Source organism: Oncorhynchus mykiss, chromosome 10, assembly GCF_057628025.1.
Source record: "Oncorhynchus mykiss isolate SJ-2025 chromosome 10, ASM5762802v1, whole genome shotgun sequence".
Classification (NCBI taxonomy): domain Eukaryota; kingdom Metazoa; phylum Chordata; class Actinopteri; order Salmoniformes; family Salmonidae; genus Oncorhynchus; species Oncorhynchus mykiss.
In genome coordinates, this window is record NC_143031.1 from 56263191 (window position 1) to 56289073 (window position 25883).

The window sequence follows — 25883 nt, forward strand, 5'->3', positions numbered from 1 at the left end:
TAGCTCTACAGGAACAGGGTCACAGATTGACTTTAGGGAATGTGTTTTTGTCCCTGGTCCCTACATATTGCTCCTTTTACTATTCCCAATAGTTCTCTCCCTCTCCTCTGTTCTGCTGTCTTTCGTCAGCATAGCCATGTGTCTCCATTCCATCCCACACAGGTGCTTCTCATCAAAATGTCCTCCTTTGACCCCTTGAATAGTAGGTCTGGACCTAGGCTCTGGAGCTCTGAAGGCTGAGGGGGTTGGAAGTGGGACTGGGGACTTTACTAAGCACCATGGTGCTGGGTTAGGTTAGGTCCTTTGGCTCTGAGGGACTTCCCCATCTCTGAATCCACCTCAGTGTACACCTCATCAGACATGGAAATGTTGCAGCCGTCTTTCACCTCACCTGTTCTCCGTCTCTTATTTCTTTCTTTCTTTCTCTCTCCCTCTGTCTACCGCTCTGTCTACCGCTCTGTCTACCGCTCTGTCTACCTACCGCTCTGTCTACCTACCGCTCTGTCTACCTACCGCTCTGTCTACCTACCGCTCTGTCTACCTACCGCTCTGTCTACCTACCGCTCTGTCGCTCTGTCTACCTACCGCTCGCTCGCTCTGTCTACCTACCGCTCGCTCGCTCTGTCTACCTACCGCTCGCTCGCTCTGTCTACCTACCGCTCGCTCGCTCTGTCTACCTACCGCTCGCTCGCTCTGTCTACCTACCGCTCGCTCGCTCTGTCTACCTACCGCTCGCTCGCTCTGTCTACCTACCGCTCGCTCGCTCTGTCTACCTACCGCTCGCTCGCTCTGTCTACCTACCGCTCGCTCGCTCTGTCTACCTACCGCTCTGTCTACCGCTCTGTCTACCTACCGCTCGCTCGCTCTGTCTACCTACCGCTCTGTCTACCGCTCTGTCTACCGCTCTGTCTACCGCTCTGTCTACCGCTCTGTCTACCGCTCTGTCTACCTACCGCTCTGTCTACCTACCGCTCTGTCTACCTACCGCTCTGTCTACCGTTCTGTCTTTACCGCTCTCTCTCTGCCTACCGCTCTGCCTACCGCTCGCTCTGTCTACCTCTCTGTCTACCGCTCTCTCTCTGTCTACCGCTCTCTCTCTCTGTCTACCGCTCTCTCTCTCTGTCTACCGCTCTCTCTCTCTGTCTACCACTCTCTCTCTCTGTCTACCTCTCTGTCTACCGCTCTGTCTCTCTGTCTACCGCTCTGTCTCTGTCTACCGCTCTGTCTCTCTGTCTACCTACCGCTCGCTCGCTCTGTCTACCTACCGCTCGCTCGCTCTGTCTACCTACCGCTCGCTCGCTCTGTCTACCTACCGCTCGCTCGCTCTGTCTGCCTACCGCTCGCTCGCTCTGTCTGCCTACCGCTCGCTCGCTCTGTCTGCCTACCGCTCGCTCGCTCTGTCTGCCTACCGCTCGCTCGCTCTGTCTGCCTACCGCTCGCTCGCTCTGTCTGCCTACCGCTCGCTCGCTCTGTCTGCCTACCGCTCGCTCGCTCTGTCTGCCTACCGCTCGCTCGCTCTGTCTGCCTACCGCTCGCTCGCTCTGTCTGCCTACCGCTCGCTCGCTCTGTCTGCCTACCGCTCGCTCGCTCTGTCTGCCTACCGCTCGCTCGCTCTGTCTGCCTACCGCTCGCTCGCTCTGTCTGCCTACCGCTCGCTCGCTCTGTCTGCCTACCGCTCGCTCGCTCTGTCTGCCTACCGCTCGCTCGCTCTGTCTGCCTACCGCTCGCTCGCTCTGTCTGCCTACCGCTCGCTCGCTCTGTCTGCCTACCGCTCGCTCGCTCTGTCTGCCTACCGCTCGCTCGCTCTGTCTGCCTACCGCTCGCTCGCTCTGTCTGCCTACCGCTCGCTCGCTCTGTCTGCCTACCGCTCGCTCGCTCTGTCTGCCTACCGCTCGCTCGCTCTGTCTGCCTACCGCTCGCTCGCTCTGTCTGCCTACCGCTCGCTCGCTCTGTCTGCCTACCGCTCGCTCGCTCTGTCTGCCTACCGCTCGCTCGCTCTGTCTGCCTACCGCTCGCTCGCTCTGTCTGCCTACCGCTCGCTCGCTCTGTCTGCCTACCGCTCGCTCGCTCTGTCTGCCTACCGCTCGCTCGCTCTGTCTGCCTACCGCTCGCTCGCTCTGTCTGCCTACCGCTCGCTCGCTCTGTCTGCCTACCGCTCGCTCGCTCTGTCTGCCTACCGCTCGCTCGCTCTGTCTGCCTACCGCTCGCTCGCTCTGTCTGCCTACCGCTCGCTCGCTCTGTCTGCCTACCGCTCGCTCGCTCTGTCTGCCTACCGCTCGCTCGCTCTGTCTGCCTACCGCTCGCTCGCTCTGTCTGCCTACCGCTCGCTCGCTCTGTCTGCCTACCGCTCGCTCGCTCTGTCTGCCTACCGCTCGCTCGCTCTGTCTGCCTACCGCTCGCTCGCTCTGTCTGCCTACCGCTCGCTCGCTCTGTCTGCCTACCGCTCGCTCGCTCTGTCTGCCTACCGCTCGCTCGCTCTGTCTGCCTACCGCTCGCTCGCTCTGTCTGCCTACCGCTCGCTCGCTCTGTCTGCCTACCGCTCGCTCGCTCTGTCTGCCTACCGCTCGCTCGCTCTGTCTGCCTACCGCTCGCTCGCTCTGTCTGCCTACCGCTCGCTCGCTCTGTCTGCCTACCGCTCGCTCGCTCTGTCTGCCTACCGCTCGCTCGCTCTGTCTGCCTACCGCTCGCTCGCTCTGTCTGCCTACCGCTCGCTCGCTCTGTCTGCCTACCGCTCGCTCGCTCTGTCTGCCTACCGCTCGCTCGCTCTGTCTGCCTACCGCTCGCTCGCTCTGTCTGCCTACCGCTCGCTCGCTCTGTCTGCCTACCGCTCGCTCGCTCTGTCTGCCTACCGCTCGCTCGCTCTGTCTGCCTACCGCTCGCTCGCTCTGTCTGCCTACCGCTCGCTCGCTCTGTCTGCCTACCGCTCGCTCGCTCTGTCTGCCTACCGCTCGCTCGCTCTGTCTGCCTACCGCTCGCTCGCTCTGTCTGCCTACCGCTCGCTCGCTCTGTCTGCCTACCGCTCGCTCGCTCTGTCTGCCTACCGCTCGCTCGCTCTGTCTGCCTACCGCTCGCTCGCTCTGTCTGCCTACCGCTCGCTCGCTCTGTCTGCCTACCGCTCGCTCGCTCTGTCTGCCTACCGCTCGCTCGCTCTGTCTGCCTACCGCTCGCTCGCTCTGTCTGCCTACCGCTCGCTCGCTCTGTCTGCCTACCGCTCGCTCGCTCTGTCTGCCTACCGCTCGCTCGCTCTGTCTGCCTACCGCTCGCTCGCTCTGTCTGCCTACCGCTCGCTCGCTCTGTCTGCCTACCGCTCGCTCGCTCTGTCTGCCTACCGCTCGCTCGCTCTGTCTGCCTACCGCTCGCTCGCTCTGTCTGCCTACCGCTCGCTCGCTCTGTCTGCCTACCGCTCGCTCGCTCTGTCTGCCTACCGCTCGCTCGCTCTGTCTGCCTACCGCTCGCTCGCTCTGTCTGCCTACCGCTCGCTCGCTCTGTCTGCCTACCGCTCGCTCGCTCTGTCTGCCTACCGCTCGCTCGCTCTGTCTGCCTACCGCTCGCTCGCTCTGTCTGCCTACCGCTCGCTCGCTCTGTCTGCCTACCGCTCGCTCGCTCTGTCTGCCTACCGCTCGCTCGCTCTGTCTGCCTACCGCTCGCTCGCTCTGTCTGCCTACCGCTCGCTCGCTCTGTCTGCCTACCGCTCGCTCGCTCTGTCTGCCTACCGCTCGCTCGCTCTGTCTGCCTACCGCTCGCTCGCTCTGTCTGCCTACCGCTCGCTCGCTCTGTCTGCCTACCGCTCGCTCGCTCTGTCTGCCTACCGCTCGCTCGCTCTGTCTGCCTACCGCTCGCTCGCTCTGTCTGCCTACCGCTCGCTCGCTCTGTCTGCCTACCGCTCGCTCGCTCTGTCTGCCTACCGCTCGCTCGCTCTGTCTGCCTACCGCTCGCTCGCTCTGTCTGCCTACCGCTCGCTCGCTCTGTCTGCCTACCGCTCGCTCGCTCTGTCTGCCTACCGCTCGCTCGCTCTGTCTGCCTACCGCTCGCTCGCTCTGTCTGCCTACCGCTCGCTCGCTCTGTCTGCCTACCGCTCGCTCGCTCTGTCTGCCTACCGCTCGCTCGCTCTGTCTGCCTACCGCTCGCTCGCTCTGTCTGCCTACCGCTCGCTCGCTCTGTCTGCCTACCGCTCGCTCGCTCTGTCTGCCTACCGCTCGCTCGCTCTGCCTACCTACCGCTCTGTCTACCGCTCTCTCTCTGTGTTACCGCTCTCTCTCTGTCTTACCGCTCTCTCTCTGCCTACCGCTCTGCCTACCGCTCTGTCTACCGCTCTGTCTACCGCTCTCTCTCTCTGTCTACCGCTCTCTCTCTCTGTCTACCGCTCTCTCTCTCTGTCTACCGCTCTCTCTCTCTGTCTACCGCTCTCTCTCTGTCTACCGCTCTGTCTACCGCTCTCTCTCTGTCTACCTCTCTGTCTACCGCTCTCTCTCTGTCTACCTCTCTGTCTACCGCTCTCTCTCTCTCTCCCGCTCTGTCTCCCGCTCTGTCTCCCGCTCTGTCTCCCGCTCTGTCTCCCGCTCTGTCTCCCGCTCTGTCTCCCGCTCTGTCTCTGTCAATTCAATTCAAGGGGCTTTATTGGCATGGGAAACATGTGTTAACATTGCCAAACCAAGTGAGGTAGATAATATACAAAAGTGAAATAAACAATAAAAATTAACAGTAAACATTACACGTACAGAAGTTTCAAAACAATAAAGACATTACAAATGTCATATATATATATATATATATATATACACACACACACAGTGTTGTAACAATGTACAAATGGTTAAGGTATACCATTTACAATGGTGTTTGTTCTTCACTGGTTGCCCTTTTCTTGTTGCAACGGGTCACAAATCTTGCTGCTGTGATTGCACACTGTGGGATTTCACCCAGTAGATATGGGAGTTTATCAAAATTGGATTTGTTTTCGAATTCTTTGTGGATTTGTGTAATCTGAGGGAAATATGTCTCTATGGTCATCCATTTGGCAGGAGGTTAGGAAGTGCAGCTCAGTTTCCACCTCATTTTGTAGGCAATGTGCACATAGCCTGTCTTCTCTTGAGAGTCATGTCTGCCTATGGCAGCTTTTCTCAATAGCAAGGCTATGCTCACTGAGTCTGTACATAGTCAAAGCTTTCCTTAAGTTTGGGTCAGTCACAGTGGTCAGGTATTCTGCCACTGTGTACTCTCTGTTTAGGGCCAAATAGCATTCTTGTTTGCTCGTTTCTTTTGTTAATTCTTTCCAATGTGTCAAGTAATTTTCTTTCTGTTTTCTCACGATTTGGTTGGGTCTAATAGTGCTGCTCTGTGGGGTGTGTTTTTGAACAGAGCCCCAGGACCAGCTTGCTTAGGGGACTCTTCTCCAGGTTCATCTCTCTGTAGGCGATGGCTTTGTTATGAAAGGTTTGGGAATTGCTTCCTTTTAGGTTATTGTAGAATGTAACAGCTCTTTTCTGGATTTTGATAATTAGTGGGTATCGGCCTAATTCTGCTCTGCATGCATTATTTGGTGTTCTACAGTGCCTTGCGAAAGTATTCGGCCCCCTTGAACTTCGCGACCTTTTGCCACATTTCAGGCTTCAAACATAAAGATATAAAACTGTATTTTTTTGTGAAGAATCAACAACAAGTGGGACACAATCATGAAGTGGAACGACATTTATTGGATATTTCAAACTTTTTTAACAAATCAAAAACTGAAAAATTGGGCGTGCAAAATTATTCAGCCCCCTTAAGTTAATACTTTGTAGCGCCACCTTTTGCTGCGATTACAGCTGTAAGTCGCTTGGGGTATGTCTCTCAGTTTTGCACATCGAGAAACTGACATTTTTTCCCATTCCTCCTTGCAAAACAGCTCGAGCTCAGTGAGGTTGGATGGAGAGCATTTGTGAACAGCAGTTTTCAGTTCTTTCCACAGATTCTCGATTGGATTCAGGTCTGGACTTTGACTTGGCCATTCTAACACCTGGATATGTTTATTTTTGAACCATTCCATTGTAGATTTTGCTTTATGTTTTGGATCATTGTCTTGTTGGATGACAAATCTCCGTCCCAGTCTTTTGCAGACTCCATCAGGTTTTCTTCCAGAATGGTCCTGTATTTGGCTCCATCCATCTTCCCATCAATATTAACCATCTTCCCTGTCCCTACTGAAGAAAAGCAGACCCAAACCATGATGCTGCCGCCACCATGTTTGACAGTGGGGATGCTGTGTTCAGCTGTGTTGCTTTTACGCCAAACATAACGTTTTGCATTGTTGCCAAAAAGTTCAATTTTGGTTTCATCTGACCAGAGCACCTTCTTTCACATGTTTGGTGTGTCTCCCAGGTGGCTTGTGGCAAACTTTAAACAACACTTTTTATGGATATCTTTAAGAAATGGCTTTCTTCTTGCCACTCTTCCATAAAGGCCAGATTTGTACAATATACGACTGATTGTTGTCCTATGGACAGAGTCTCCCACCTCAGCTGTAGATCTCTGCAGTTCATCCAGAGTGATCATGGGCCTCTTGGCTGCATCTCTGATCAGTCTTCTCCTTGTATGAGCTGAAAGTTTAGAGGGACGGCCAGGTCTTGGTAGATTTGCAGTGGTCTGATACTCCTTCCATTTCAATATTATCGCTTGCACAGTGCTCCTTGGGATGTTTAAAGCTTGGGAAATCTTTTTGTATCCAAATCCAGCTTTAAACTTCTTCACAACAGTATCTCGGACCTGCCTGGTGTGTTCCTTGTTCTTCCTGATGCTCTCTGCGCTTTTAACGGACCTCTGAAACTATCACAGTGCAGGTGCATTTATACGGAGACTTGATTACACACAGGTGGATTGTATTTATCATCATTAGTCATTTAGGTCAACATTGGATCATTCAGAGATCCTCACTGAACTTCTGGAGAGAGTTTGCTGCACTGAAAATAAAGGGGCTGAATAATTTTGCACGCCCAATTTTTCAGTTTTTGATTTGTTAAAAAAGTTTGAAATATCCAATAAATGTCGTTCCACTTCATGATTGTGTCCCACTTGTTGTTGATTCTTCACAAAAAAATACATTTTTATATCTTTATGTTTGAAGCCTGAAATGTGGCAAAAGGTCGCAAAGTTCAAGGGGGCCGAATACTTTCGCAAGGCACTGTACGTTGTACACGAAGGATATTTTTGCAGAATTCTGCATGCAGTCTCAATTTGGTGTTTGTCCAATTTTGCGAAGTCTCGGTTGGTGAGTAGACCCCAGACCTCATAACCATAAAGGGCAATGGGCTCTATGACTGATTCAAGTATTTTTAGCCAGATCCTAATTGGTATGTTGAATTTTATGTTCCTTTTGATGGCATAGAATGCCCTTCTTGCCTTTTCTCTCAGATCGTTCACAGCTTTGTGGAAGTTAACTGTGGCGCTGATGTTTAGGCCGAGGTATATATTGTTCTTTGTGTGCTCTAGGGCAACGGTTTGTGGTCCTGGCGACTGGACCTTTTTTGGAACACTTATTTTGGTTTTTACTGAGATTTACTGGCAGGGCCCAAGTCTGGCAGTATCTGTGCAGAATATCTAGGTGCTGCTGTAGGCCCTCCTTGGTTGGAGGGGTGCAAAATCCACTTGTCATTTAAATCTCTTACTCTGGTGACTCTTTCTCACACTTGCCTAGTGCCATTCGTGTTTTCACATTGACATGAGGACCGCATGAACGTTTATATTGACCTGTCAAACACACTCTGGTAATGGCTGAAATGGGCCCAATGGAATACATTGTTTTTCCGTTGCCTCTATAAAAGCGCTAACGCTACGTCTGGGATTTAACACTGTATCGACAGTTGCATCACAAGAAAGACGTCTTATTTTGGTAGGTTTCGATGTTTGTGCATTTGAAGAAGAAAAAAAGTTAGGATTTAGTTCAAATGCTTTCAAATTAGAGGCGCTGAAATTAAAAGTACCTCTGATAAAAATGTCTGATCTCGCAAACAATGTAAGTATGTATAGATGGGCGTAATCTAGAGCCAAGCATTTGATTTTAAAAACGCATGGTTATCCTTCTCACGGAACACTTGTTGAATTATGCAAGAGAACGTGACGACCGTAATGAATAACTAATGAGGCTGTCTAGACAGCGCAGGTTGGCCTAGAGACAGAACATGTTTTCGCCGGTCGTCGCCCTGTTCCACCCCTTTATATAAAAATGTATTAATGAATGCAAATACACCCAGGCAAATGATGCACATAATATTGTTTATTTTTCCTGTAAACCTGGGGGGGGGGGGTGGTGTTTTATAATAAATGTAATACCCGAATGCACACCCAAATGCCTGAGCTCCATTCGTTATTTGTCCGTGCCAGTGCAATGTTTTATGTGCTATAATTCAGTCAATCTGATTTTGATTTATACCATTCTGGAAAAGTATTGCAGTGTTTTCACTCTCCCCCTCTCTGGCGCTGATATGGTAGAGAAAAGGATGTATGAACTACCACGTTTTTCAGTAGAAAGCATGGTCAGAGTTGTGGTTTGTAGCTGTGTGTCTGTGTCCACAGGGGACTCCATGCAGTACGGCGTCTACCCAGCCGAGAGGGACTGCTACCAGACCATGAACTCCACCTACAAGGCCCAGAGGTACACACACACACACACACACACACACACACACACACACACACACACACACATTAACTGATGTAATCACACACAGACGGATAAATACACACATGTAAACAGACACACACAGCAACCACATAGATTGGAAGGCATACTCTTATGGTCATTTAGCAGACTATTTTATTTTAAGCTACTTACAGTTCAACCCACAACTGTAGTGTGGCTAGCACTGCCATACTCTAACCAACTGTACCACTCTTACTGTTTCAAGAAGTGTACTATCATTCTAAAAGTCCTTAATGACAAAAACACTAATGGAGAAGTCAGTTCCAATAGTAATGATTATTTATGTACATTTTTTAAAAGTGTTTTTCATTACACACACACATACACACAATCTCAAAGTGCTATATCTGTCCCCTGGTGTGCAGCATGAATAACCTGTACAGGAAGGAGCCTTGCCAAAGTCCAACAGAGCCCACCCCGGTGCCCCCCAGCTTTGCCCCCAGCTTCGCTTCTGTAGCAGCCCGCATGGACAGAACCATGGGTGAGTGAAGTGCTCAGTCAATAAATGTTGACATACCTGTACATCAGAATCCGTGTGTAAAATGTCTTGTCTATTATAAATAGAAAGTTGACCTCAAAAAGGGAAGTGCTGTAAGATCAGCATGTAAGGGTATTGTGTTGTTTGTCATTGCTTGAATGCGTTTCGCAAATTATTGCGATTTCTGTAAATGTTTGGTGTCGTAAATCGGGGATGGCCAATGCTCTTTCTGGACAGCCAAGTGCTCAGGCTTTTTCTCCAACCTTACCATAAAGCCTGCGTTACAGCTTTCTCTGTTAGAAACGCACTAACATAATTGTTTCCCTCTTCTCTCTCAGATGTGGCGGGCCACTATTTGCCTGAGGAGACGTGGTCGGCACCCTCCGTGCCCCTCACCAATGAGTTCAGGTACAACACCTCAGAGGCCGTGCCCTACGTACCTCAAGCCTCAGCACCCGCACCCTTCAACGGGTACGTCACTAAGCCAAGACGAAATGTACTAATTGTGTCTTTTTGTACTGTCATGTTGTAGCTTAGGAAGCCATTTTGATTGTCTGTCAGGCCATGTCGATCATACAGCTATTTTATACAGTAATCATGTACCAATGAACCAGAGTTTATAGCACCGAGGCGGTGTGCCCTAGTAGGGAGTGCTCAACCTGTACTATTAGCTCAAACAAATAGAACGTTGTCATGTCTACCTACTTCTCATATCCTTCCCAATAAAAACAATCAAGAATGCCAGAAGTGTTTAAAAATTGCCCACATTAACATATGTAGCCTAAAAAGCAAGGTTCATGAAATCAATAACTTGCTTGTAATAGATGACATTCATATTCTGACCATCTCTAAAACTCACTTAGATAATACATTTGATACAGTGGTAGCAATACATGGTTACAACATCTACAGAAAATACTGAAATGCCAATGGGGGTGATGTTACGGTCTGTATTCAGAACCACATTCCTGTAAAGCTTAGAGGTGATTTGAAGCCCATTCTGGGAAGCTGTTATAGACCACCAAGTGCTAACAATCAATATATGTGAAATGCTTGATAATGTATGTGGAATCAACAGAGGTGTATTTTCTGGGTGACCTTAATATCAACTGGCTTTCATCAAGCTGCCCACTCAAGAAAAAGCTTCAAACTGTAACCAGTGTCTGCAACCTCGTTCAGGTTATCAATCAACCTTCCAGGTTATTTACAAACAGCACAGGAATGAAATCATCAACATGTATTGATCACATCTTTACTAATGCTGCAGAAATCTGCATTAAAACAGTATCAAAATCTATAGGATGTTGTGATCACAATATAGTAGCCATAGCTAGGAAAACCAAAGTTCCAAAGGCTGGGCCTAATATAGTGTATAAGAAGTCATACAATATGTTTTGTAGTGATTCCTATGTTCATTAAAACTTGTTTGGTTGTGAGTGATGTGGCAGAAGGAATGGCAAATCAGTCTGGCTGCACAACCGATTGGCAAACGTACCGGAAATTGAGAAATCATGTGGCTAAATTGAATGAAAAGAAGACGAAACTGTACTATGACACAAACATAAATGAATGATAGTAATACGTTTTACAGCACCTTAATTGTAATTTAGGGCAAAAAGACACTCGGCTCCGTCGTTCATTGAATCAGATGGCACATTCATCACAAAACCCACTGAATATTGCCAACTACTTTAATGATTTGTTTTCATCGGCAAGATTAGCAAACTTAAGCATGACATGCCAGCAACAAACGCTGACACTACACATCCAAGTATATCTGACCAAAATATGAAAGCCAAGCATTGTAACTTATTATTTCTGAAAAGTGAGCCCGGAAAAGGTGAAGAAATGGTTGTCTTATCAACAATGACAAGCCACATGGGTCTGACAACTTGGATGGAAAATGACTGAGGATGATAGTGTACGATATCGCCACTCCTGTTTGCCGTTTCTTCAATGTAAGCCTACAAGAAAGTGTGCTTTCAGGCCTGGAGGGAAGCAAAAGTAATTCCGCTACCTAAGTAAAGTCCCCATTACTGGCTCAAATAGCTGACCAATCAGCCTGTTACCAACCCTTAGTACACTTTTGTAATCACAGTTTAAAAGCGAGATTGGGCGATAGGATCCACATTCCAGGGGGTCTTTGTTTTTCTTTAGTAGTAATGAAATTGAAGCCTGATAAAGACTAGCCGGCAGCTTTGAAGTATTGAGGCACTCTGCAAATAGTCGGGACAAGAATGGGCAAAGCAGACCAGAAAAGGTCCTGTAAAATTCGGTTGGAAAACCGTCCGGACCCGGTGATTTACCACTTTTCATTGCGGACACTGCTTTTGCAATCTCCTCAAGCGTAAATTCTTCTTCTAGACAGTCATGGGAGTCTGTATCAATTGAAGGCATATTCAAGCCATTAAAGAAGGAATCAATCAGCGAAGGGTCTTGAGGGGATTCAGAGGTGTATAGCGCAGAGTAAAATTGTTTAAATTGATCATTGATCTCTTTATGTATAACTGTGGTGGCACCAGACGGGGTCCTTATTTGTGGGATTAAACGTGAGGCCTCAGATTTACGGATCTGATGTGCAAGGAGTTTACTGGCCTTGTCGCCTTGTTCATAGACTTTGTATCGAGCTCGCAAGAGTAACTGTTCAGCTTGCCTGGTAGAAAGCTCATCAAATTCAGATTGGCGTAGTTGGCGCTCTTTATGCAGATCAGAGGAAGGATCCGTAGCATACTTCTCATCCAATGTGACTATGGACTCGCTCAGGTCCCGAAGTCGCTGGGAGCGAACTCTGTTTTGGTTGGCTGTATAAGAAATAATTTGGCCACGTAGGTACAGTGCCTTGCGAAAGTATTCGGCCCCCTTGAACTTTGCGACCTTTTGCCACATTTCAGGCTTCAAACATAAAGATATAAAACTGTATTTTTTTGTGAAGAATCAACAACAAGTGGGACACAATCATGAAGTGGAACAACATTTATTTGATATTTCAAACTTTTTTAACAAATCAAAAACTGAAAAATTGGGCGTGCAAAATTATTCAGCCCCCTTAACCTTTCTGATCTCCCCATCCCGGATCCGGGATCGTGAATACAGACTCAAGCTCATTACCATAACGCAACGTTAACTATTCATGAAAATCGCAAATGAAATGAAATAAATATGCTAGCTCTCAAGCTTAGCCTTTTGTTAACAACACTGTCATCTCAGATTTTCAAAATATGCTTCTCAACCATTGCAAAACAAGCATTTGTGTAACAGTATTGATGGCTAGCGTAGCATTTAACGTTAGCATTCAGCTGGCAACATTTACACAAAAAAAACAGAAAAGCATTCAAATAAAATCATTTACCTTTGAAGAACTTCAGATGTTTTCAATGAGGAGACTCTCAGATAGCAAATGTTCAGTTTTTCCTGAAAGATTATTTGTTTAGGACAAATCGCTCCGTTTTCTGCGTCACGTTTAGCTATGAAAAAACCCCTGTATCCAGGATTGTGTAAATCTATCAGCAAGCTCATTAGCATAACACAACGTTAACTATTCATGAAAATGGCTAATGAAATGAAATTAATCTATTTGCTCTCAAGCTTAGCCTTTTGTTAACAACACTGTCATCTCAGATTTTCAAAATATGCTTTTGAACCATAGCTAAACAAGCATTTGTGTAAGAGTATTGATAGCCTAGCATTGCAAACCATAAAAGCATTCAAATAAAATAATTTACCTTTGAAGAACTTAAGATGTTTTCAATGAGGAGACTCTGTTAGATAGCAAATGTTCCGTTTTTACAAAAAATATTATTTGTGTCGACTAATCACTCCGTTTTGTTCATCACGTTTGGGTAAGGAAAAAAAAAAAGTCATTAAAACGCGAACTTTTTTCCAAATTAACTCCATAATATCGACAGAAACATGGCAAACGATGTTTAGAATCAATCCTCAAGGTGTTTTTCACATATCTATCGACAAAAAAATCCATCGTGGCAGTTTACTTTCAATTCTGAAGAAATGGAACGCGCATGGACTTACTGATTACGCACACAGGACACCGGGCGGGACACCAGGTAAATGTAGTCTCTTATGGTCAATCTTCCAATGATATGCCTACAAACACGTCACAATGCTGCAGACACCTCGGGGAATATACAGAAAGCGCAGGCTCATTCCTGGCGCATTCACAGCCATATAAGGAGACATTGGAACACAGCGCCTTCAGAATCCGCGGCATTTCCTGTATGAAACATCATCTTGGTTTCGCCTGCTGCATTAGTTCTGGGGCACGCACAGATAATATCTTTGCAGTTTTGGAGACGTCAGAGTTGTGTCTTTCCAAGGCTGTCAATTCCATGCATAGTCGAGCATCTTTTCGTGACAAAATATTGCGCTTAAAACGGGCACGTCTTTTTATCCAATAATGACATCAGGTTTTCTTCCAGAATGGTGTTGTATTTGGCTCCATCCATCTTCCCATCAATTTTAACCATCTTCCCTGTCCCTGCTGAAGAAAATCAGGCCCAAACCATGATGCTGCCACCACCATATTTGACAGTGGGGATGGTGTGTTCAGCTGTGTTGCTTTTACGCCTAACATAACGTTTTGCATTGTTGCCAAAAAGTTCCATTTTGGTTTCATCTGACCAGAGCACCTTCTTCCACATGTTTGGTGTGTCTCCCAGGTGGCTTGTGGCAAACTTTAAACAACACTTTTTATGGATATCTTTAAGAAATGGCTTTCTTCTTGCCACTCTTCCATAAAGGCCAGATTTGTGCAATATACGACTGATTGTTGTCCTATGGACAGAGTCTCCCACCTCAGCTGTAGATCTCTGCAGTTCATCCAGAGTGATCATGGGCCTCTTGGCTGCATCTCTGATCAGTCTTCTCCTTGTATGAGCTGAAAGTTTAGCAGGACGGCCAGGTCTTGGTAGATTTGCAGTGGTCTGATACTCCTTCCATTTCAATATTATCGCTTGCACAGTGCTCCTTGGGATGTTTAAAGCTTGGGAAATCTTTTTGTATCCAAATCCGGCTTTAAACTTCTTCACAACAGTATCTCGGACCTGCCTGGTGTGTTCCTTGTTCTTCATGATGCTCTCTGCGCTTTTAACGGACCTCTGAGACTATCACAGTGCAGGTGCATTTATACGGAGACTTGATTACACACAGGTGGATTGTATTTATCATCATTAGTCATTTAGGTCAACATTGGATCATTCAGAGATCCTCACTGAACTTCTGGAGAGAGTTTGCTGCACTGAAAGTAAAGGGGCTGAATAATTTTGCATGCCCAATTTTTCAGTTTTGGATTTGTTAAAAAAGTTTGAAATATCCAATAAATGTCGTTCCACTTCATGATTGTGTCCCACTTGTTGAAGATTCTTCACAAAAAAATACAGTTTTATATCTTTATGTTTGAAGCCTGAAATGTGGCAAAAGGTCGCAAAGTTCAAGAGGGCCGAATACTTTCGCAAGGCACTGTAATGCTTTGAGAGACTCCCATATGGTAGAGCAGGACATACCTGGTGTTGAATTAGTTTCTAGGAATAAGGTAATTTCAGAAGAAATGAAATTGACAAACTCCTTATCTGAGAGTAAAATGGGGTTGAGACGCCATTGATAACACCTAGGAGGTCGCTGGGGAAACTCTAGTTCAAGCACTAATGGTGAATGGTCAGAGATAACAATACTCTCGTAAGTACACTGCCGAAGGTTAGGCAGAAGTTTTTTGTCCAAAAAGAAGTAATCAATCCGGGAGTATGTTTGATGAACATGAGAATAAAAGGAATACTGTCCATCTGTAGGATGTAGGAAACGCCAGGCCTCAAACATAGCATATTTCTGAAGAAAGGATTGAATAAGTAGGGCACATTTAGATGGGCCTGTATTTGTTTGTGAGGACTTGTCAAGAACTGGGGACATTTTACAGTTGAAATCCCCCCCTAAAATCAACAAATGAGAATCTAAATTGGGAATAGCAGACAGAAAGGAAGAAATGAAACTTGTGTCATCCCAATTGGGAGCATAAACACTAGCCAAAACAAGAGGGGTAGAAAACAGTTCACCGGTTACTATGACGTATCGTCCCTTAGGATCAGCAATAACCTCAGAAGCTACAAAGCCTTATCAACCAGAATAGCAGCACCTCTTGATTTACTATGAAAGTTTGAGTGGAACACTTGACCAACCCAGTCCTTACGCATCCTAAAATGCTCACCAGTCCTCAAGTGAGTCTCTTGTAGCAATGCAATATTTGCATTCAAACCCTTTAAGTGTGTCAACACCCTCTTACGCTTCACCGGGTTGTTAACCCCTTTGGTATTCCAAGAAATGTACTTGATCGTATTATTTCGGCCCCTCTGGGCATTCCCGTTATTCAACCTTGTCATTAGAGCATAGAATGGAAAAGCAATGAGCGCCCAAAACCCCCAGAATAACTTGTCTCAGAGTAATAATGTACGGTGGTAAATGTTTGGAAAAGGTACAGAAAAAAACAGAAAAAAAAACTAAAAAGACAGAATGACAACATTAGAACTGAACAATTCAACCTGCCCCCTCCCCCCATCCCAGACAATACCTCCCCAAACGAGGTACAAGCCTAAATAGAACATGTTCTCTTCGCACAGTATGTCTGTGAGAGTGCGGTCTTAAACCTAAACCCACAGTCCCGCTCTTTAAAGTCGCGTTTTGTTAGTGGATCAAGCAGCAAAAAGAAAGATTTGTATGCATTTTTTTCAAAAAAAAAAAAAAAGGCGAATCCCCTGTGCAAACGGAATGACAAAAGCACCACTTGTAGATGTATATAATTGTATTCCCTGTCTTATAACAGGCATTGAGAGAAAATAAATAAAATGTATAAAGGCTCTCAGCCAAAAATCTAATTTGAAGTAAGGAAATCGTAGTAAGACAATCAAAAATAATAGTAATTATAATAGTAGTCTAGTTGAAGCTGAGACAGCTTACAACCAATCCCAAAAAACTAAGTCTGCGCAACGTTGAACGTTTGCTGGGCTTAAATGACGCTCAAAACTTTTAAAATTAAAGTGAGGCCCCAGAAACCGTGTAGCCTCGGGAGACATTTACTGTTTACTGGGTCAATGCAAACGGATGCAGTAAACAAATAACCAAAAATATTTCGAGTCACTGAGACAATGTGTAAACAAACTAAATAGGTGAGCGAAATAAGGCACGCACACTAGATGATCAAAACATTAGATCACATCAAATAAGCCTGAATAGTTTCACCAACTATACAAGACTAGCCTGTTATATCTGAACATAATTGTACCACAAGTGGGGTACTTACTATCCACAGTTCGCAAGCAACAGTTGCTAAACTGTGAGCATATTCAAGACTTCTTGATGTGACGTTGAATGTGAGCCATAGCCTCCTCCGGAGATTCAAATGTGTGGTCTTTACCCTCATGAGATATCCATAAACGGGCCGGGAATCGCAGTCCATACTTCACACTTGGATGGTCCCGAAGTACTCGTTTGGCCTGTCCGAAGGCTGCGCGCTGCCTGGAAACAGTGGGGGAGTAGTCCTGGTATATGGAAAAGCTCTGTCCTTGAAAGCTCAGAGTGGTATTGCGGGCTCGTCGGAGGATCTCCATCTTCTCATGAAAAAAGTGCACTCGAAGAATTATGTCACGGGGCCTCTCCCCATCCCGGGGCTTTGGGCGCAGCGACCGGTGGGCTCGATCAATCAGGGGCTTTTCATCTAAGGCAAGAACATCCTTCAGCAGCCCTGAAACGAAATCCGTGGCACGATGCATTTCCGCGGACTCCGGGACTGATACAAGCCTCAGATTATTGCGGCGAGAGAATCCCTCTAAACTCACACAGCTCTCCCACACCTTTTTCAAATCCGCAGCTAGGCGTTTAACTTCAGCCTCCAGGGATGTAGTTAAATCGGAGACATTAGTAGCGGAGGCCTCCAGTGCTGCAATCGTTGTAGTGTGTGACGCAGTTGTTGTTTTAAGTGATGTAATTGCCGGCACAGTCTCGTTCCGCAGGATGGTTAAATCTGCTTTTAAAGTATCAGAAACCTCCTGTATTCTGGCCTCAATCGTAGCAACCACCTGTGTTTTCATTTCAACTATCTCAGAGCGTAGTAGTTTGATGGCCTCGAATGTTCATTTCAGCGCCGCCAGGCCAAGCCGCGCCCCCGGGTAAAGTGTGCGTCCCCGGGCCCTCAGACTCAGGAGAGGGCGGTGATGAGAGCGGGTCTTGTAGGCCGGGTTTTCTCAAAGTCATGTTCTTGGCCTAATGTTTGGTCGACATGCTGACATTCGGAAGCAAAGTAGTCTTGGTTTTTACGGAAAGGGATCACCAAATTAATATTTGAAAATAAATACGGTTTTGCTGCAGAATTCACATAAACTTTAAGAATGCCACGGGAGCAAACGGAAAACACGTCAGTCGCACATGGCGTCCCCTACCATCCCCGGCTTTTGGCATTATTGATCATAGTATGCTGCTAGAAAAACACATTTGCTATGGCTTTACACCCCCTGCTATATTGTTGATAAAGAGTTACCTGTTTAACAGAACAGAGGGTGTTATTTAATGGAAGCCTCTAACATAACAGGTAGAATCAGGAATTCCCCAAGGCAGCAGTCTAGGCCCTTTGAAAAAGGTAATCTTTACTAATGGCATGCCACTGGCTTTAAGTAAAGCCAGTGTCTCTATGTATGCGGATGACTCAACACTATACACATCAGCTACTACAGCGATTGAAATGACTGCAACACTTAACAAAAAGCTGTAGACAGTTTCAGAATGGGTGGCAAGAAATAAGTTAGTCCTAAATATTTCTAGAACTAATCTGTCGTTCTGCCCATGAACAAGGCAGTTAACCCACTGTTCCTAGGCAGTCATTGTAAATAAGATTTAGTTCTTAACTGACTTGCCTAGTTAAATAAAGGTAAAATAAAAATCAAATTGTAAACTGCCATGGTCAAAACATGTTGATACAACAGTAGCTAAGATGGGGAGAAGACTGTCCATAATAAAGCGCTGCTCTGCCTTAACAGCACTATCAACAAGGCAGGTCATAAAGACCCTAGTTTTGTCGCAGCTGGATTACTGTCCAGTCGCGTGGTCAGGTGCCACAAAGATGGACTTAGGAACATTGGCTCAGAAGAGGGGAGCACGGCTGGCCTGTACATGTAAACGGAATGCTGACTTGAATAATATGCACATCAATCTCTCATGGCCCAAAGTAGAGGAGATATTTACTGCCTCACTACTTGTTTCTGTAAGAAGTATTGGCATGCTGAATGCACCGACCTCTCTGTTTAAACTACTAGCGCACAGCTAGTAGACGTCTCTTCACAATCTCCAAGTCAAGAACAGACTATGGCAGGCGCACAGGACTACATAGAACCATGTCTACATGGAACTCTATTCCACGTCAGATAACTGATGCAAGCAGTAGAATTATATTTATATATATATATACATACACACACACACACACACACACACACACACACACACACACACACACACACACACACACACACACCTACCTACCTACCTTATGGAACAGCGGTGACTGAAGAGACACACGGCATACACGTACTAACACACGCACTCTACACACAAGTACACATGGATTGTGTTGTAGAGTAGTGGCCTGAGGGCAGACACTTAATGTGTTCTGAAAAGTGTTATGAAATGTAATGTCACGCAATATTTTTTGTTGTATGCAACTGTCTTAATTTGCTGGACCCCAGGAATAGTGGCTGTTGCCTTGATAGCAGCTAATGGGGATCCTTAAATTAAAATGTGTTTTTACCTCTGTACTGTGGTCACCTGTCAATTTAGATACAGAAATGTATTGTGAAATTATGTGTTAGCTAATTCACGATTTTGTGTTTTTGTGTGTTTTTTTTCACGAATTTGTGTTCTCAAACAGCTTCCCTTGGAACAGTGCCAACAGCCAATGTAACAGCCCGTACGTGTACTGTGACCAGGGCAACTACGTGTCAGCAGGTAGGTGTCAAAGATACTGTGTTATTGTGTGTCCTTAAAAAATGACTTTTGATCTCAATGGGACAACCTGGTGAAACATCATGGGAAAACCACTTACCATTGTGTCCTTACCATCGGTCCGCAGGTAACACCAACTTCCACAACAGTTTCCCATGCCAGCCAGAGAGCCAGACGATAGCCTACAGCCACCAACCCAGCTGGAGAGAGGAATGTTCCCAGGAGGCTCCCTCGTCCTGGGATACAGCCGGCTGTGTGGGCAGCAAGGTAACCCTCTGGGACCCGCTGCTGGCTCCATTCAACCTATCATTACTGTCTGCCTCAGTCAATGACCTAGTCCTAACCACTTGGCTTTGTGCCAGGTTTACTAAGCTTCTGCACCAAAGACGAACGGCCTTCATTTACACTTAACATTCTTTTTTTTTTTTCCAAAACCTTTATTTTACCCTGTGGAAAAAGCCATGTGCAAACGCTTACTAAATCTGTCTCAGTAAAGCTTAGTATTTAATGTTATATAGTTATGATATTAATATAAAGTATAAAAGATTGTTTGATATTATTTAAATGGATAATCAATGTGAGTGTTATTGTAACTCATCTGAATCTGTTTTCTGAAACGCCCTTTGACCTCTGTATCCTCTGTTTTTCCCTTTTACTGGTGCTGTCACATTTTAACATCACAATCTAACTGTTTATAAAAAATAAAATAAAAAAGCAAATGGAGCTTAGAAAATAGGAACTTCAACCTCTGCGGTTTGATTGGGAATCTAGGGAGTGAGGCTTTGTCTGCTTCTCTTGTGTGTGGACAACTTCCATCTTTCACAAACTACCATGGTTCTGGACTCCGCATGGGTCAATACAATGTGGATCATAGTCTTTCTGTTTGGCTTTATTTTAGAGCATTGTTATTTAGACCAAAACAATGTCACTGACTGCTTGATGACATTGATGATACCTTTCTTTTCCTAATTCTTGGTAAAAGTCACATAAGTGGAATGTATTGTATTGAATTATTTTCTAACAAGAACCAGAAAGTGAACACCAACATACTAGTGGTGACAGGCCTGTAAAATGAAGCTTTTATACTTGTATTTATCAAGATCCTGACCACCTCCATTATGTCTTGTGTGCAATGTTCCCTCAAATTTTTGTTGGGCACTGAGCAAATTTCTGGTTTGATGAGTGCAAACTTGAATGTTGTGAAAATTCGGTGCAACTTCCAGTGCATGTTTACTGTGAAGACTGAGGCTGGACCTGCTTTAAGTTAGTTTTAACAGTGGCCAAGTAGGCTACTGTGGCTATTTGATCGTAATGTAGGCCTAACAAAAACAATGGAGAAAATGCATCCCATAACATTTTAACATGGAAATAGCAGTTATATTATTCAGCCTACAGTAGCAGCCAATGTGTTGCATTCAATGTAGGTCTACATTCCAAAAGAAAACATGCTGGGCTTCACATTAACCTGTTTATCCACATGTCCTTCAGACAAGGAGGTGACTAAAAATGTTGTTTGATGTAAGAAACCATTAAATGTAAGAAACCAGAAACCATTTCACTAATAAAATGCATCATTACAGAGAATCAGACAAATTATGCTACCCTCTGCCTATTGGCCACTTAGCTTATTCAAGCCTGTCTCAAATACAACACTGCCCCTTTAAGACAAAAAAAAAAGCTCTTTACCTAACTCGCTTTTCAAAAATGTATAAGTTTTGTGCTCTTGTAGGAAGCAATCACTCCCCTATTGCTGACTACAAATGATCTATAACTGGGTTAATAACTCACTTACTAGCAAATGATATGAACAAAATGTTTGCATGCAGCTCTCGCTTTGATCTCAAAACAAGCGCATCTACTTATGGCCGCTCATGCTGTGAACACAGTCCAGTTCATAGTAAATTGCACAGATCCATATATGGCAATGGTCTATTTACATATAGGCCTACTGTAGCCCTGATTGTTTATGCCGCACCGGTCTGTGTAGAGTACAGGTAGAGTTTTGCGTATCAATGCAATTGAATCCTACTCCTATGCGTTCTGTCTACAACAAAATCTCTTGCATAGTTTCGGTATGTTGCATAGAAAGTGGCTAATATTGTGTTGATTCGATCACAATTGTAACAGTATAGGGAAATGTTGATAGTGTTAAGTGAACTCTGGAACAGTGGTCACCAACCTTTTCTGAGTCAAGATCAATTTGAGTCAAAATGCAAGCTGAGATCTACCGCTCAGATTTGTTTTCTTCGACATTAACAACTTAAGCATATTAACCAATTTAAAACAGTACCGTGGCAATGAGGTTTGTGCAGTAAACTATAGGCCCAATAAGTTATGACTGAATATTGGCTTTGCTTGAATTGCCCAGCCAATGCGCTGTTGTTCGGGCCGTTTTTTCAAATTCGAAATATGAGATAGGCTGTATGATCACACCGGTAATAGATCCGTTGTTGTATTTAAAATTTTAAAAAATTAACCTTTATTTAACTAGGCAAGTCAGTTAAGAAAAAATTATTATTTACAATGACGGGCTAGTTACAGTGGGTTAACTGACTTGTTCAGGGGCAGAACGTGTGAACCACAGCTGAGTGTGAGCATACATTTTTTTTTTAAATAAAAAAATACTGGGCTGATGGTACCTGCATCTGATGGGCTTGTTCAGCGGAGGGAGAGAGGAGCAGACTGAGGGTCCGCCTCTCAACCTCATTCCGCTCTCCCTTTCCTCCACTGACACGGTCTTCCAGATAATGGACGAAACCCGAGTCGCACCGCATTATTTCTGCCTCATGCACAAATGTGTTACTCCTTTGAACAGAGAAAGTGAAATATTCCTTTAAATAACTTTACTTTTAGATTTTTGCCCTCACTGAAGTGTCCAGCAACATTTAATATTATATTTTTTGTTAAATAAATGGTGCATATCTTTTCTAAACCATGTTTTTTTCTCTCACTCTGTTCCCCCGTAGCCATATTTCCCCGGCACCAGGAGCCTGTCCCCCATGTCTAGTCTGTTCGGTTCCATCTGGACCCCCCAGAGTGAGCCGTACCAAAGCCACTTCCAACCCGAGCGCTCAGCCCCCATGTCCCCTGTCTGCCCCATCACCCCGCCTCACGCCCCCTTCAACCGGGAGCCTGGGGGCATGTGCCGCCCCAAGCAGTACTCCAGCTTCAACCCTTTCGGCCCCCACATGAACCTGGACATTTGGAACTCCTCATCCAACCGCAGCTCAAACTCGCAGCTGTCCAATGACTCGGGCTACTGTGGTGACATTTAATTAAAACCTGGCATAACCGACGACAACAAACAAAAAACGATGCTATAAAATAAAGGAACAAGAAATGAATGTGCTTTTATCGATAATGGGGGAAAAAATGTGAATATTCCTTTACTTTTATGTTATTTTTTTCTTTCAAACGTTCAATGTTGTGAAAGGTTAAGCATTTGTTGTATATTTTTCTAGATGTTTTGATCATAGAAAATTAAAACATTTAAAAAGTTTTGTACTTGATGTCTTGTTTTCTTTGTCCCCCACGCTACAACTATTTAGCAGTAGCAGATGGACCGTATAAGCTTGTTATCTTTGCCATCCATCAAAATCACTTTCATACAGCAGTTGAAATCGCTTTACAAAAACAATTATAACCAGAAAATGACACAGAATTCAAATGTACAACAGGTGATGGCCTAATAATATACAGTGAAGCATAGATCAAAACAAGAAATCAATCGATTCAAATCACTGTGCACAATTGATGTCAATCAATTAAAAGTAAGTTTATAAAAGTGTCATTTTTAAGATTCTAGGATGAGGATAATTTGTTGATCTTTGAACACAAATTGAACTATACAGGACAAAAATATAAATACAACATGCAACGATTTCAACTATTTTACTCCGTTACAGTTCATATAATGAAATCAGTCAATTTAAATAAATTCATTGGGCCCTAATCTATGGATTTCACATAACTGGTCAGGGGCGCAGCCATGGGTGGGGTTGGGAGTGCATTGGCCCACCCACTTGGGAGCCAAGTCCACCGTCTGGTTGGGGCTGGCTCCCAAATCTGAATTAGTTTTTCCCCACTAAAGGGCTTCATTACAGACAGAAATACTCCTCAGTTTCATCAGCTGTCCCGGTGGCTAGTCACAGACGATGTGGAGGCCTTTTTATTGTCCCCCACCACAAGGTGCACCTGTGTAATGATCATGCTGTCTAATCAGCTTCTTGATAACCCATCCACCTGACAGGTGGGGCATATCTTGGCAAAGGACAAAATGCTCACTAACAGGGATGTGAATAGTATCTGAATACCTCGATGTCGGTCAGCCTGCTTTATATAGCAAGCCACTGCCACATGACTAACCGTCTGTAGGAGTGAACCATTTTCCAGAACGGGGTGGTCTACCTAATAAACTGGCCACAGTATATTTACAACTATAACAACGATTTTAAATTATTAGAACTTGAGAAATGTAGAGCAAAAATAAACCACTGGGTTCCTTGTGTTAAAATAACTTGATTTAAACTAACATAAGTGTGGTCAGTATTTTAAAATGTGTTCTGAGTCCCCCTTACCGGTCCGTGATAATCTGACTGTCCCAAATCCCCTTGAGCCTCTGTTCCTGCAAGCAATTTACTGTCCAATGGAATGGTTATCCGGCTAAATAAAATGTAGGCTAAACAGCATTTGTGATTCACCTTGTGTGCCACAATGCCATTGGTTTCTGGGACCAATCAGAACGGTTAGAATGTGTTTGCGTTCCAAGATATCGTTGGGGAGGCACTCAGATCCAGACTCATTGCAGAGAATAAACTAATGTCTGTTTGGGTAGCCAGGCTACCAAAGGAGTTTGGGTAGCCAGGCAAACGATGTCAAATAGTGAGCATAGTATTTCCCCTTGCTCGTTGATGAGCGGTCGAAGGAGAATGGAAAGAATCGTGCAAGCTAACAGGCGGTCCACAAACAGGTAAATAACGGCGCATGGTGTGCCGAATGGCATCCCGGGGTGCACAACTCGTCAGTCCTTGTCACGGATGGGCTATTGCAGCAGGCGATCACACCGGGTTCTACTCCGATCAGCTAAAAACTGGGCAATTGAGTGGAAAAACGTTGCCTGGTCTGATGAATCCCGCTTCTTGTTGAGTCAGGATTTGGAGTAAATGGCGTTACACTTTTATAAATAAACCATTTTAAATCCTTATTTTCATGTCTTTGAATTTGAGTGGTTACATTTCTCCAGACCCATCCGTCAGCAACAGACACAGGGATGGGAAGAAAGCTTTCTTGAGCAATCTTGAGGAGCAGTTCCTCTGTCCAGTGTCTCTGTTCTTTTGCCCATCTTAATATTTTATGTTTATTGGCCAGTCTGAGATATGGATTTTTCTTTGCAACTCTGCCTAGAAGTCCAGCATCCTGAAGTTGCCTCTTCACTGTTGACGTTGAGACTGGTGTTTTGCGGGTACTATTTAATGAAGCTGCCAGTTGAGGACTTGTGAGGTGTTTGTTTCTCAAACTAGACACTCAAATGTACTTGTCCTCTTGCTCAGTTGTGCACCGGGGCCTCCCACTCTTTCTATTCTGGTTAGGGCCAGTTTGCACTGTTCTGTGAAGGGAGTAGTACACAGCATTGTACAACATCTTCAGTTTCTTGGCAATTTCTCGCATGGAATAGTCTTCATTTCTCAGAACAAGAATAGACTGACGAGTTTCAGAAGAAAGTGCTTTGTTTTTGGCCATTTTGAGCCTGTAATCAAACCAACAAATTCTGATGCTCCAGATACTCAACTAGTCTAAAGAAGGCCAGTTTTATTGCTTCTTTAATCAGGACAACAATTTTCAGCTGTGCTAACATAATTGCAAAAGGGGTTTCTAATGATCAATTAGCCTTTTAAAATGATCAACTTGGATTGGCACACAATGTGCCATTGGAACACAGGAGTGATGGTTGCTGATAATGGGCCTCTACGCCTATGTAGATATTCCATTAAAAATCAGCCGTTTCCAGCTACAATGGTAATTTTACAACATTAACAATGTCTACACTGTATTTCTGATTTGATGTTATTTTATTGGACAAAAAAAATGTTTTTCTTTGAAAACCAAGGACATTTCTAAGTGACCCCAATCTTTTGAACGGTCGTGAATATTTTCCTTCTTTATTATTTTCCCCCTAACCCTACCAAATCAAATCAAACTTTGTCACGTGCCGAATACCACAAGTGTAGACCTTACCATGAAATGCTTACTTACAAGCCCTTAACTAACAATGCAGTTCAAGAAGAGTTAAGAAAATATTTACCTAATAAACTAAAGTAAAAAATAATAAAAAGTAACACAATAACACAACAACGAGGCTATATACAGGGGGTGCCGGTACCGAGTCAGTGTGCGTGGGTACAGGTTAGAGGTAATAGGTACTTATAGGTAGGGGTGAAGTGACTATGCATTGATAAGCAGCGAGTAGCAGCAGTGTACAAAACAATTGGGAGGGGGGGTTGGGGGGTTAATGTAATAGTCTGGTGGCCATTTGATTAATTGTTCCGCAGTCTTATGGCTTGGGGGTAGAAGCTGTTAACGAGCCTTTTGGTCCTCGACTTGACGCTCCGGTACCACTTGCCGTGTGGTAGCAGAGAAAACAGTCCTATGACTTGACTTGGGTGACTGGAGTCTGACAATTTTATGGGCTTTCCTCTGATTCCGCCTATTATATAGGTCCTGGATGGCAGGAAGCTTGGCCCT

At 45.1% G+C, this 25883-nt stretch overlaps 1 protein-coding gene across 12 annotated transcripts in view; it reads left to right on the forward strand.

Moving 5' to 3' along the window:
• Nucleotides 1–22646, forward strand: part of tmem131l (transmembrane 131 like) — a 101386-nt gene extending 78740 nt beyond the window's left edge. For 7 of the 12 annotated variants that reach the window (XM_021619105.3, XM_021619107.3, XM_021619106.3 and 4 more), the window contains 6 exons: nucleotides 8548–8626; nucleotides 9040–9155; nucleotides 9491–9623; nucleotides 19069–19145; nucleotides 19270–19409; nucleotides 22109–22646. In XM_021619105.3, coding sequence (XP_021474780.3) covers nucleotides 8548–8626; nucleotides 9040–9155; nucleotides 9491–9623; nucleotides 19069–19145; nucleotides 19270–19409; nucleotides 22109–22417 — 854 coding nt within the window. In that variant the 3' untranslated portion in view covers nucleotides 22418–22646. The remainder of the gene's footprint in view (nucleotides 1–8547; nucleotides 8627–9039; nucleotides 9156–9490; nucleotides 9624–19068; nucleotides 19146–19269; nucleotides 19410–22108) is intronic. The other 5 variants (XM_090187167.1, XM_021619108.3, XM_090187166.1 and 2 more) reach the window with 1 other exon arrangement.
• Nucleotides 22647–25883: the final 3237 nt, after the last annotated feature.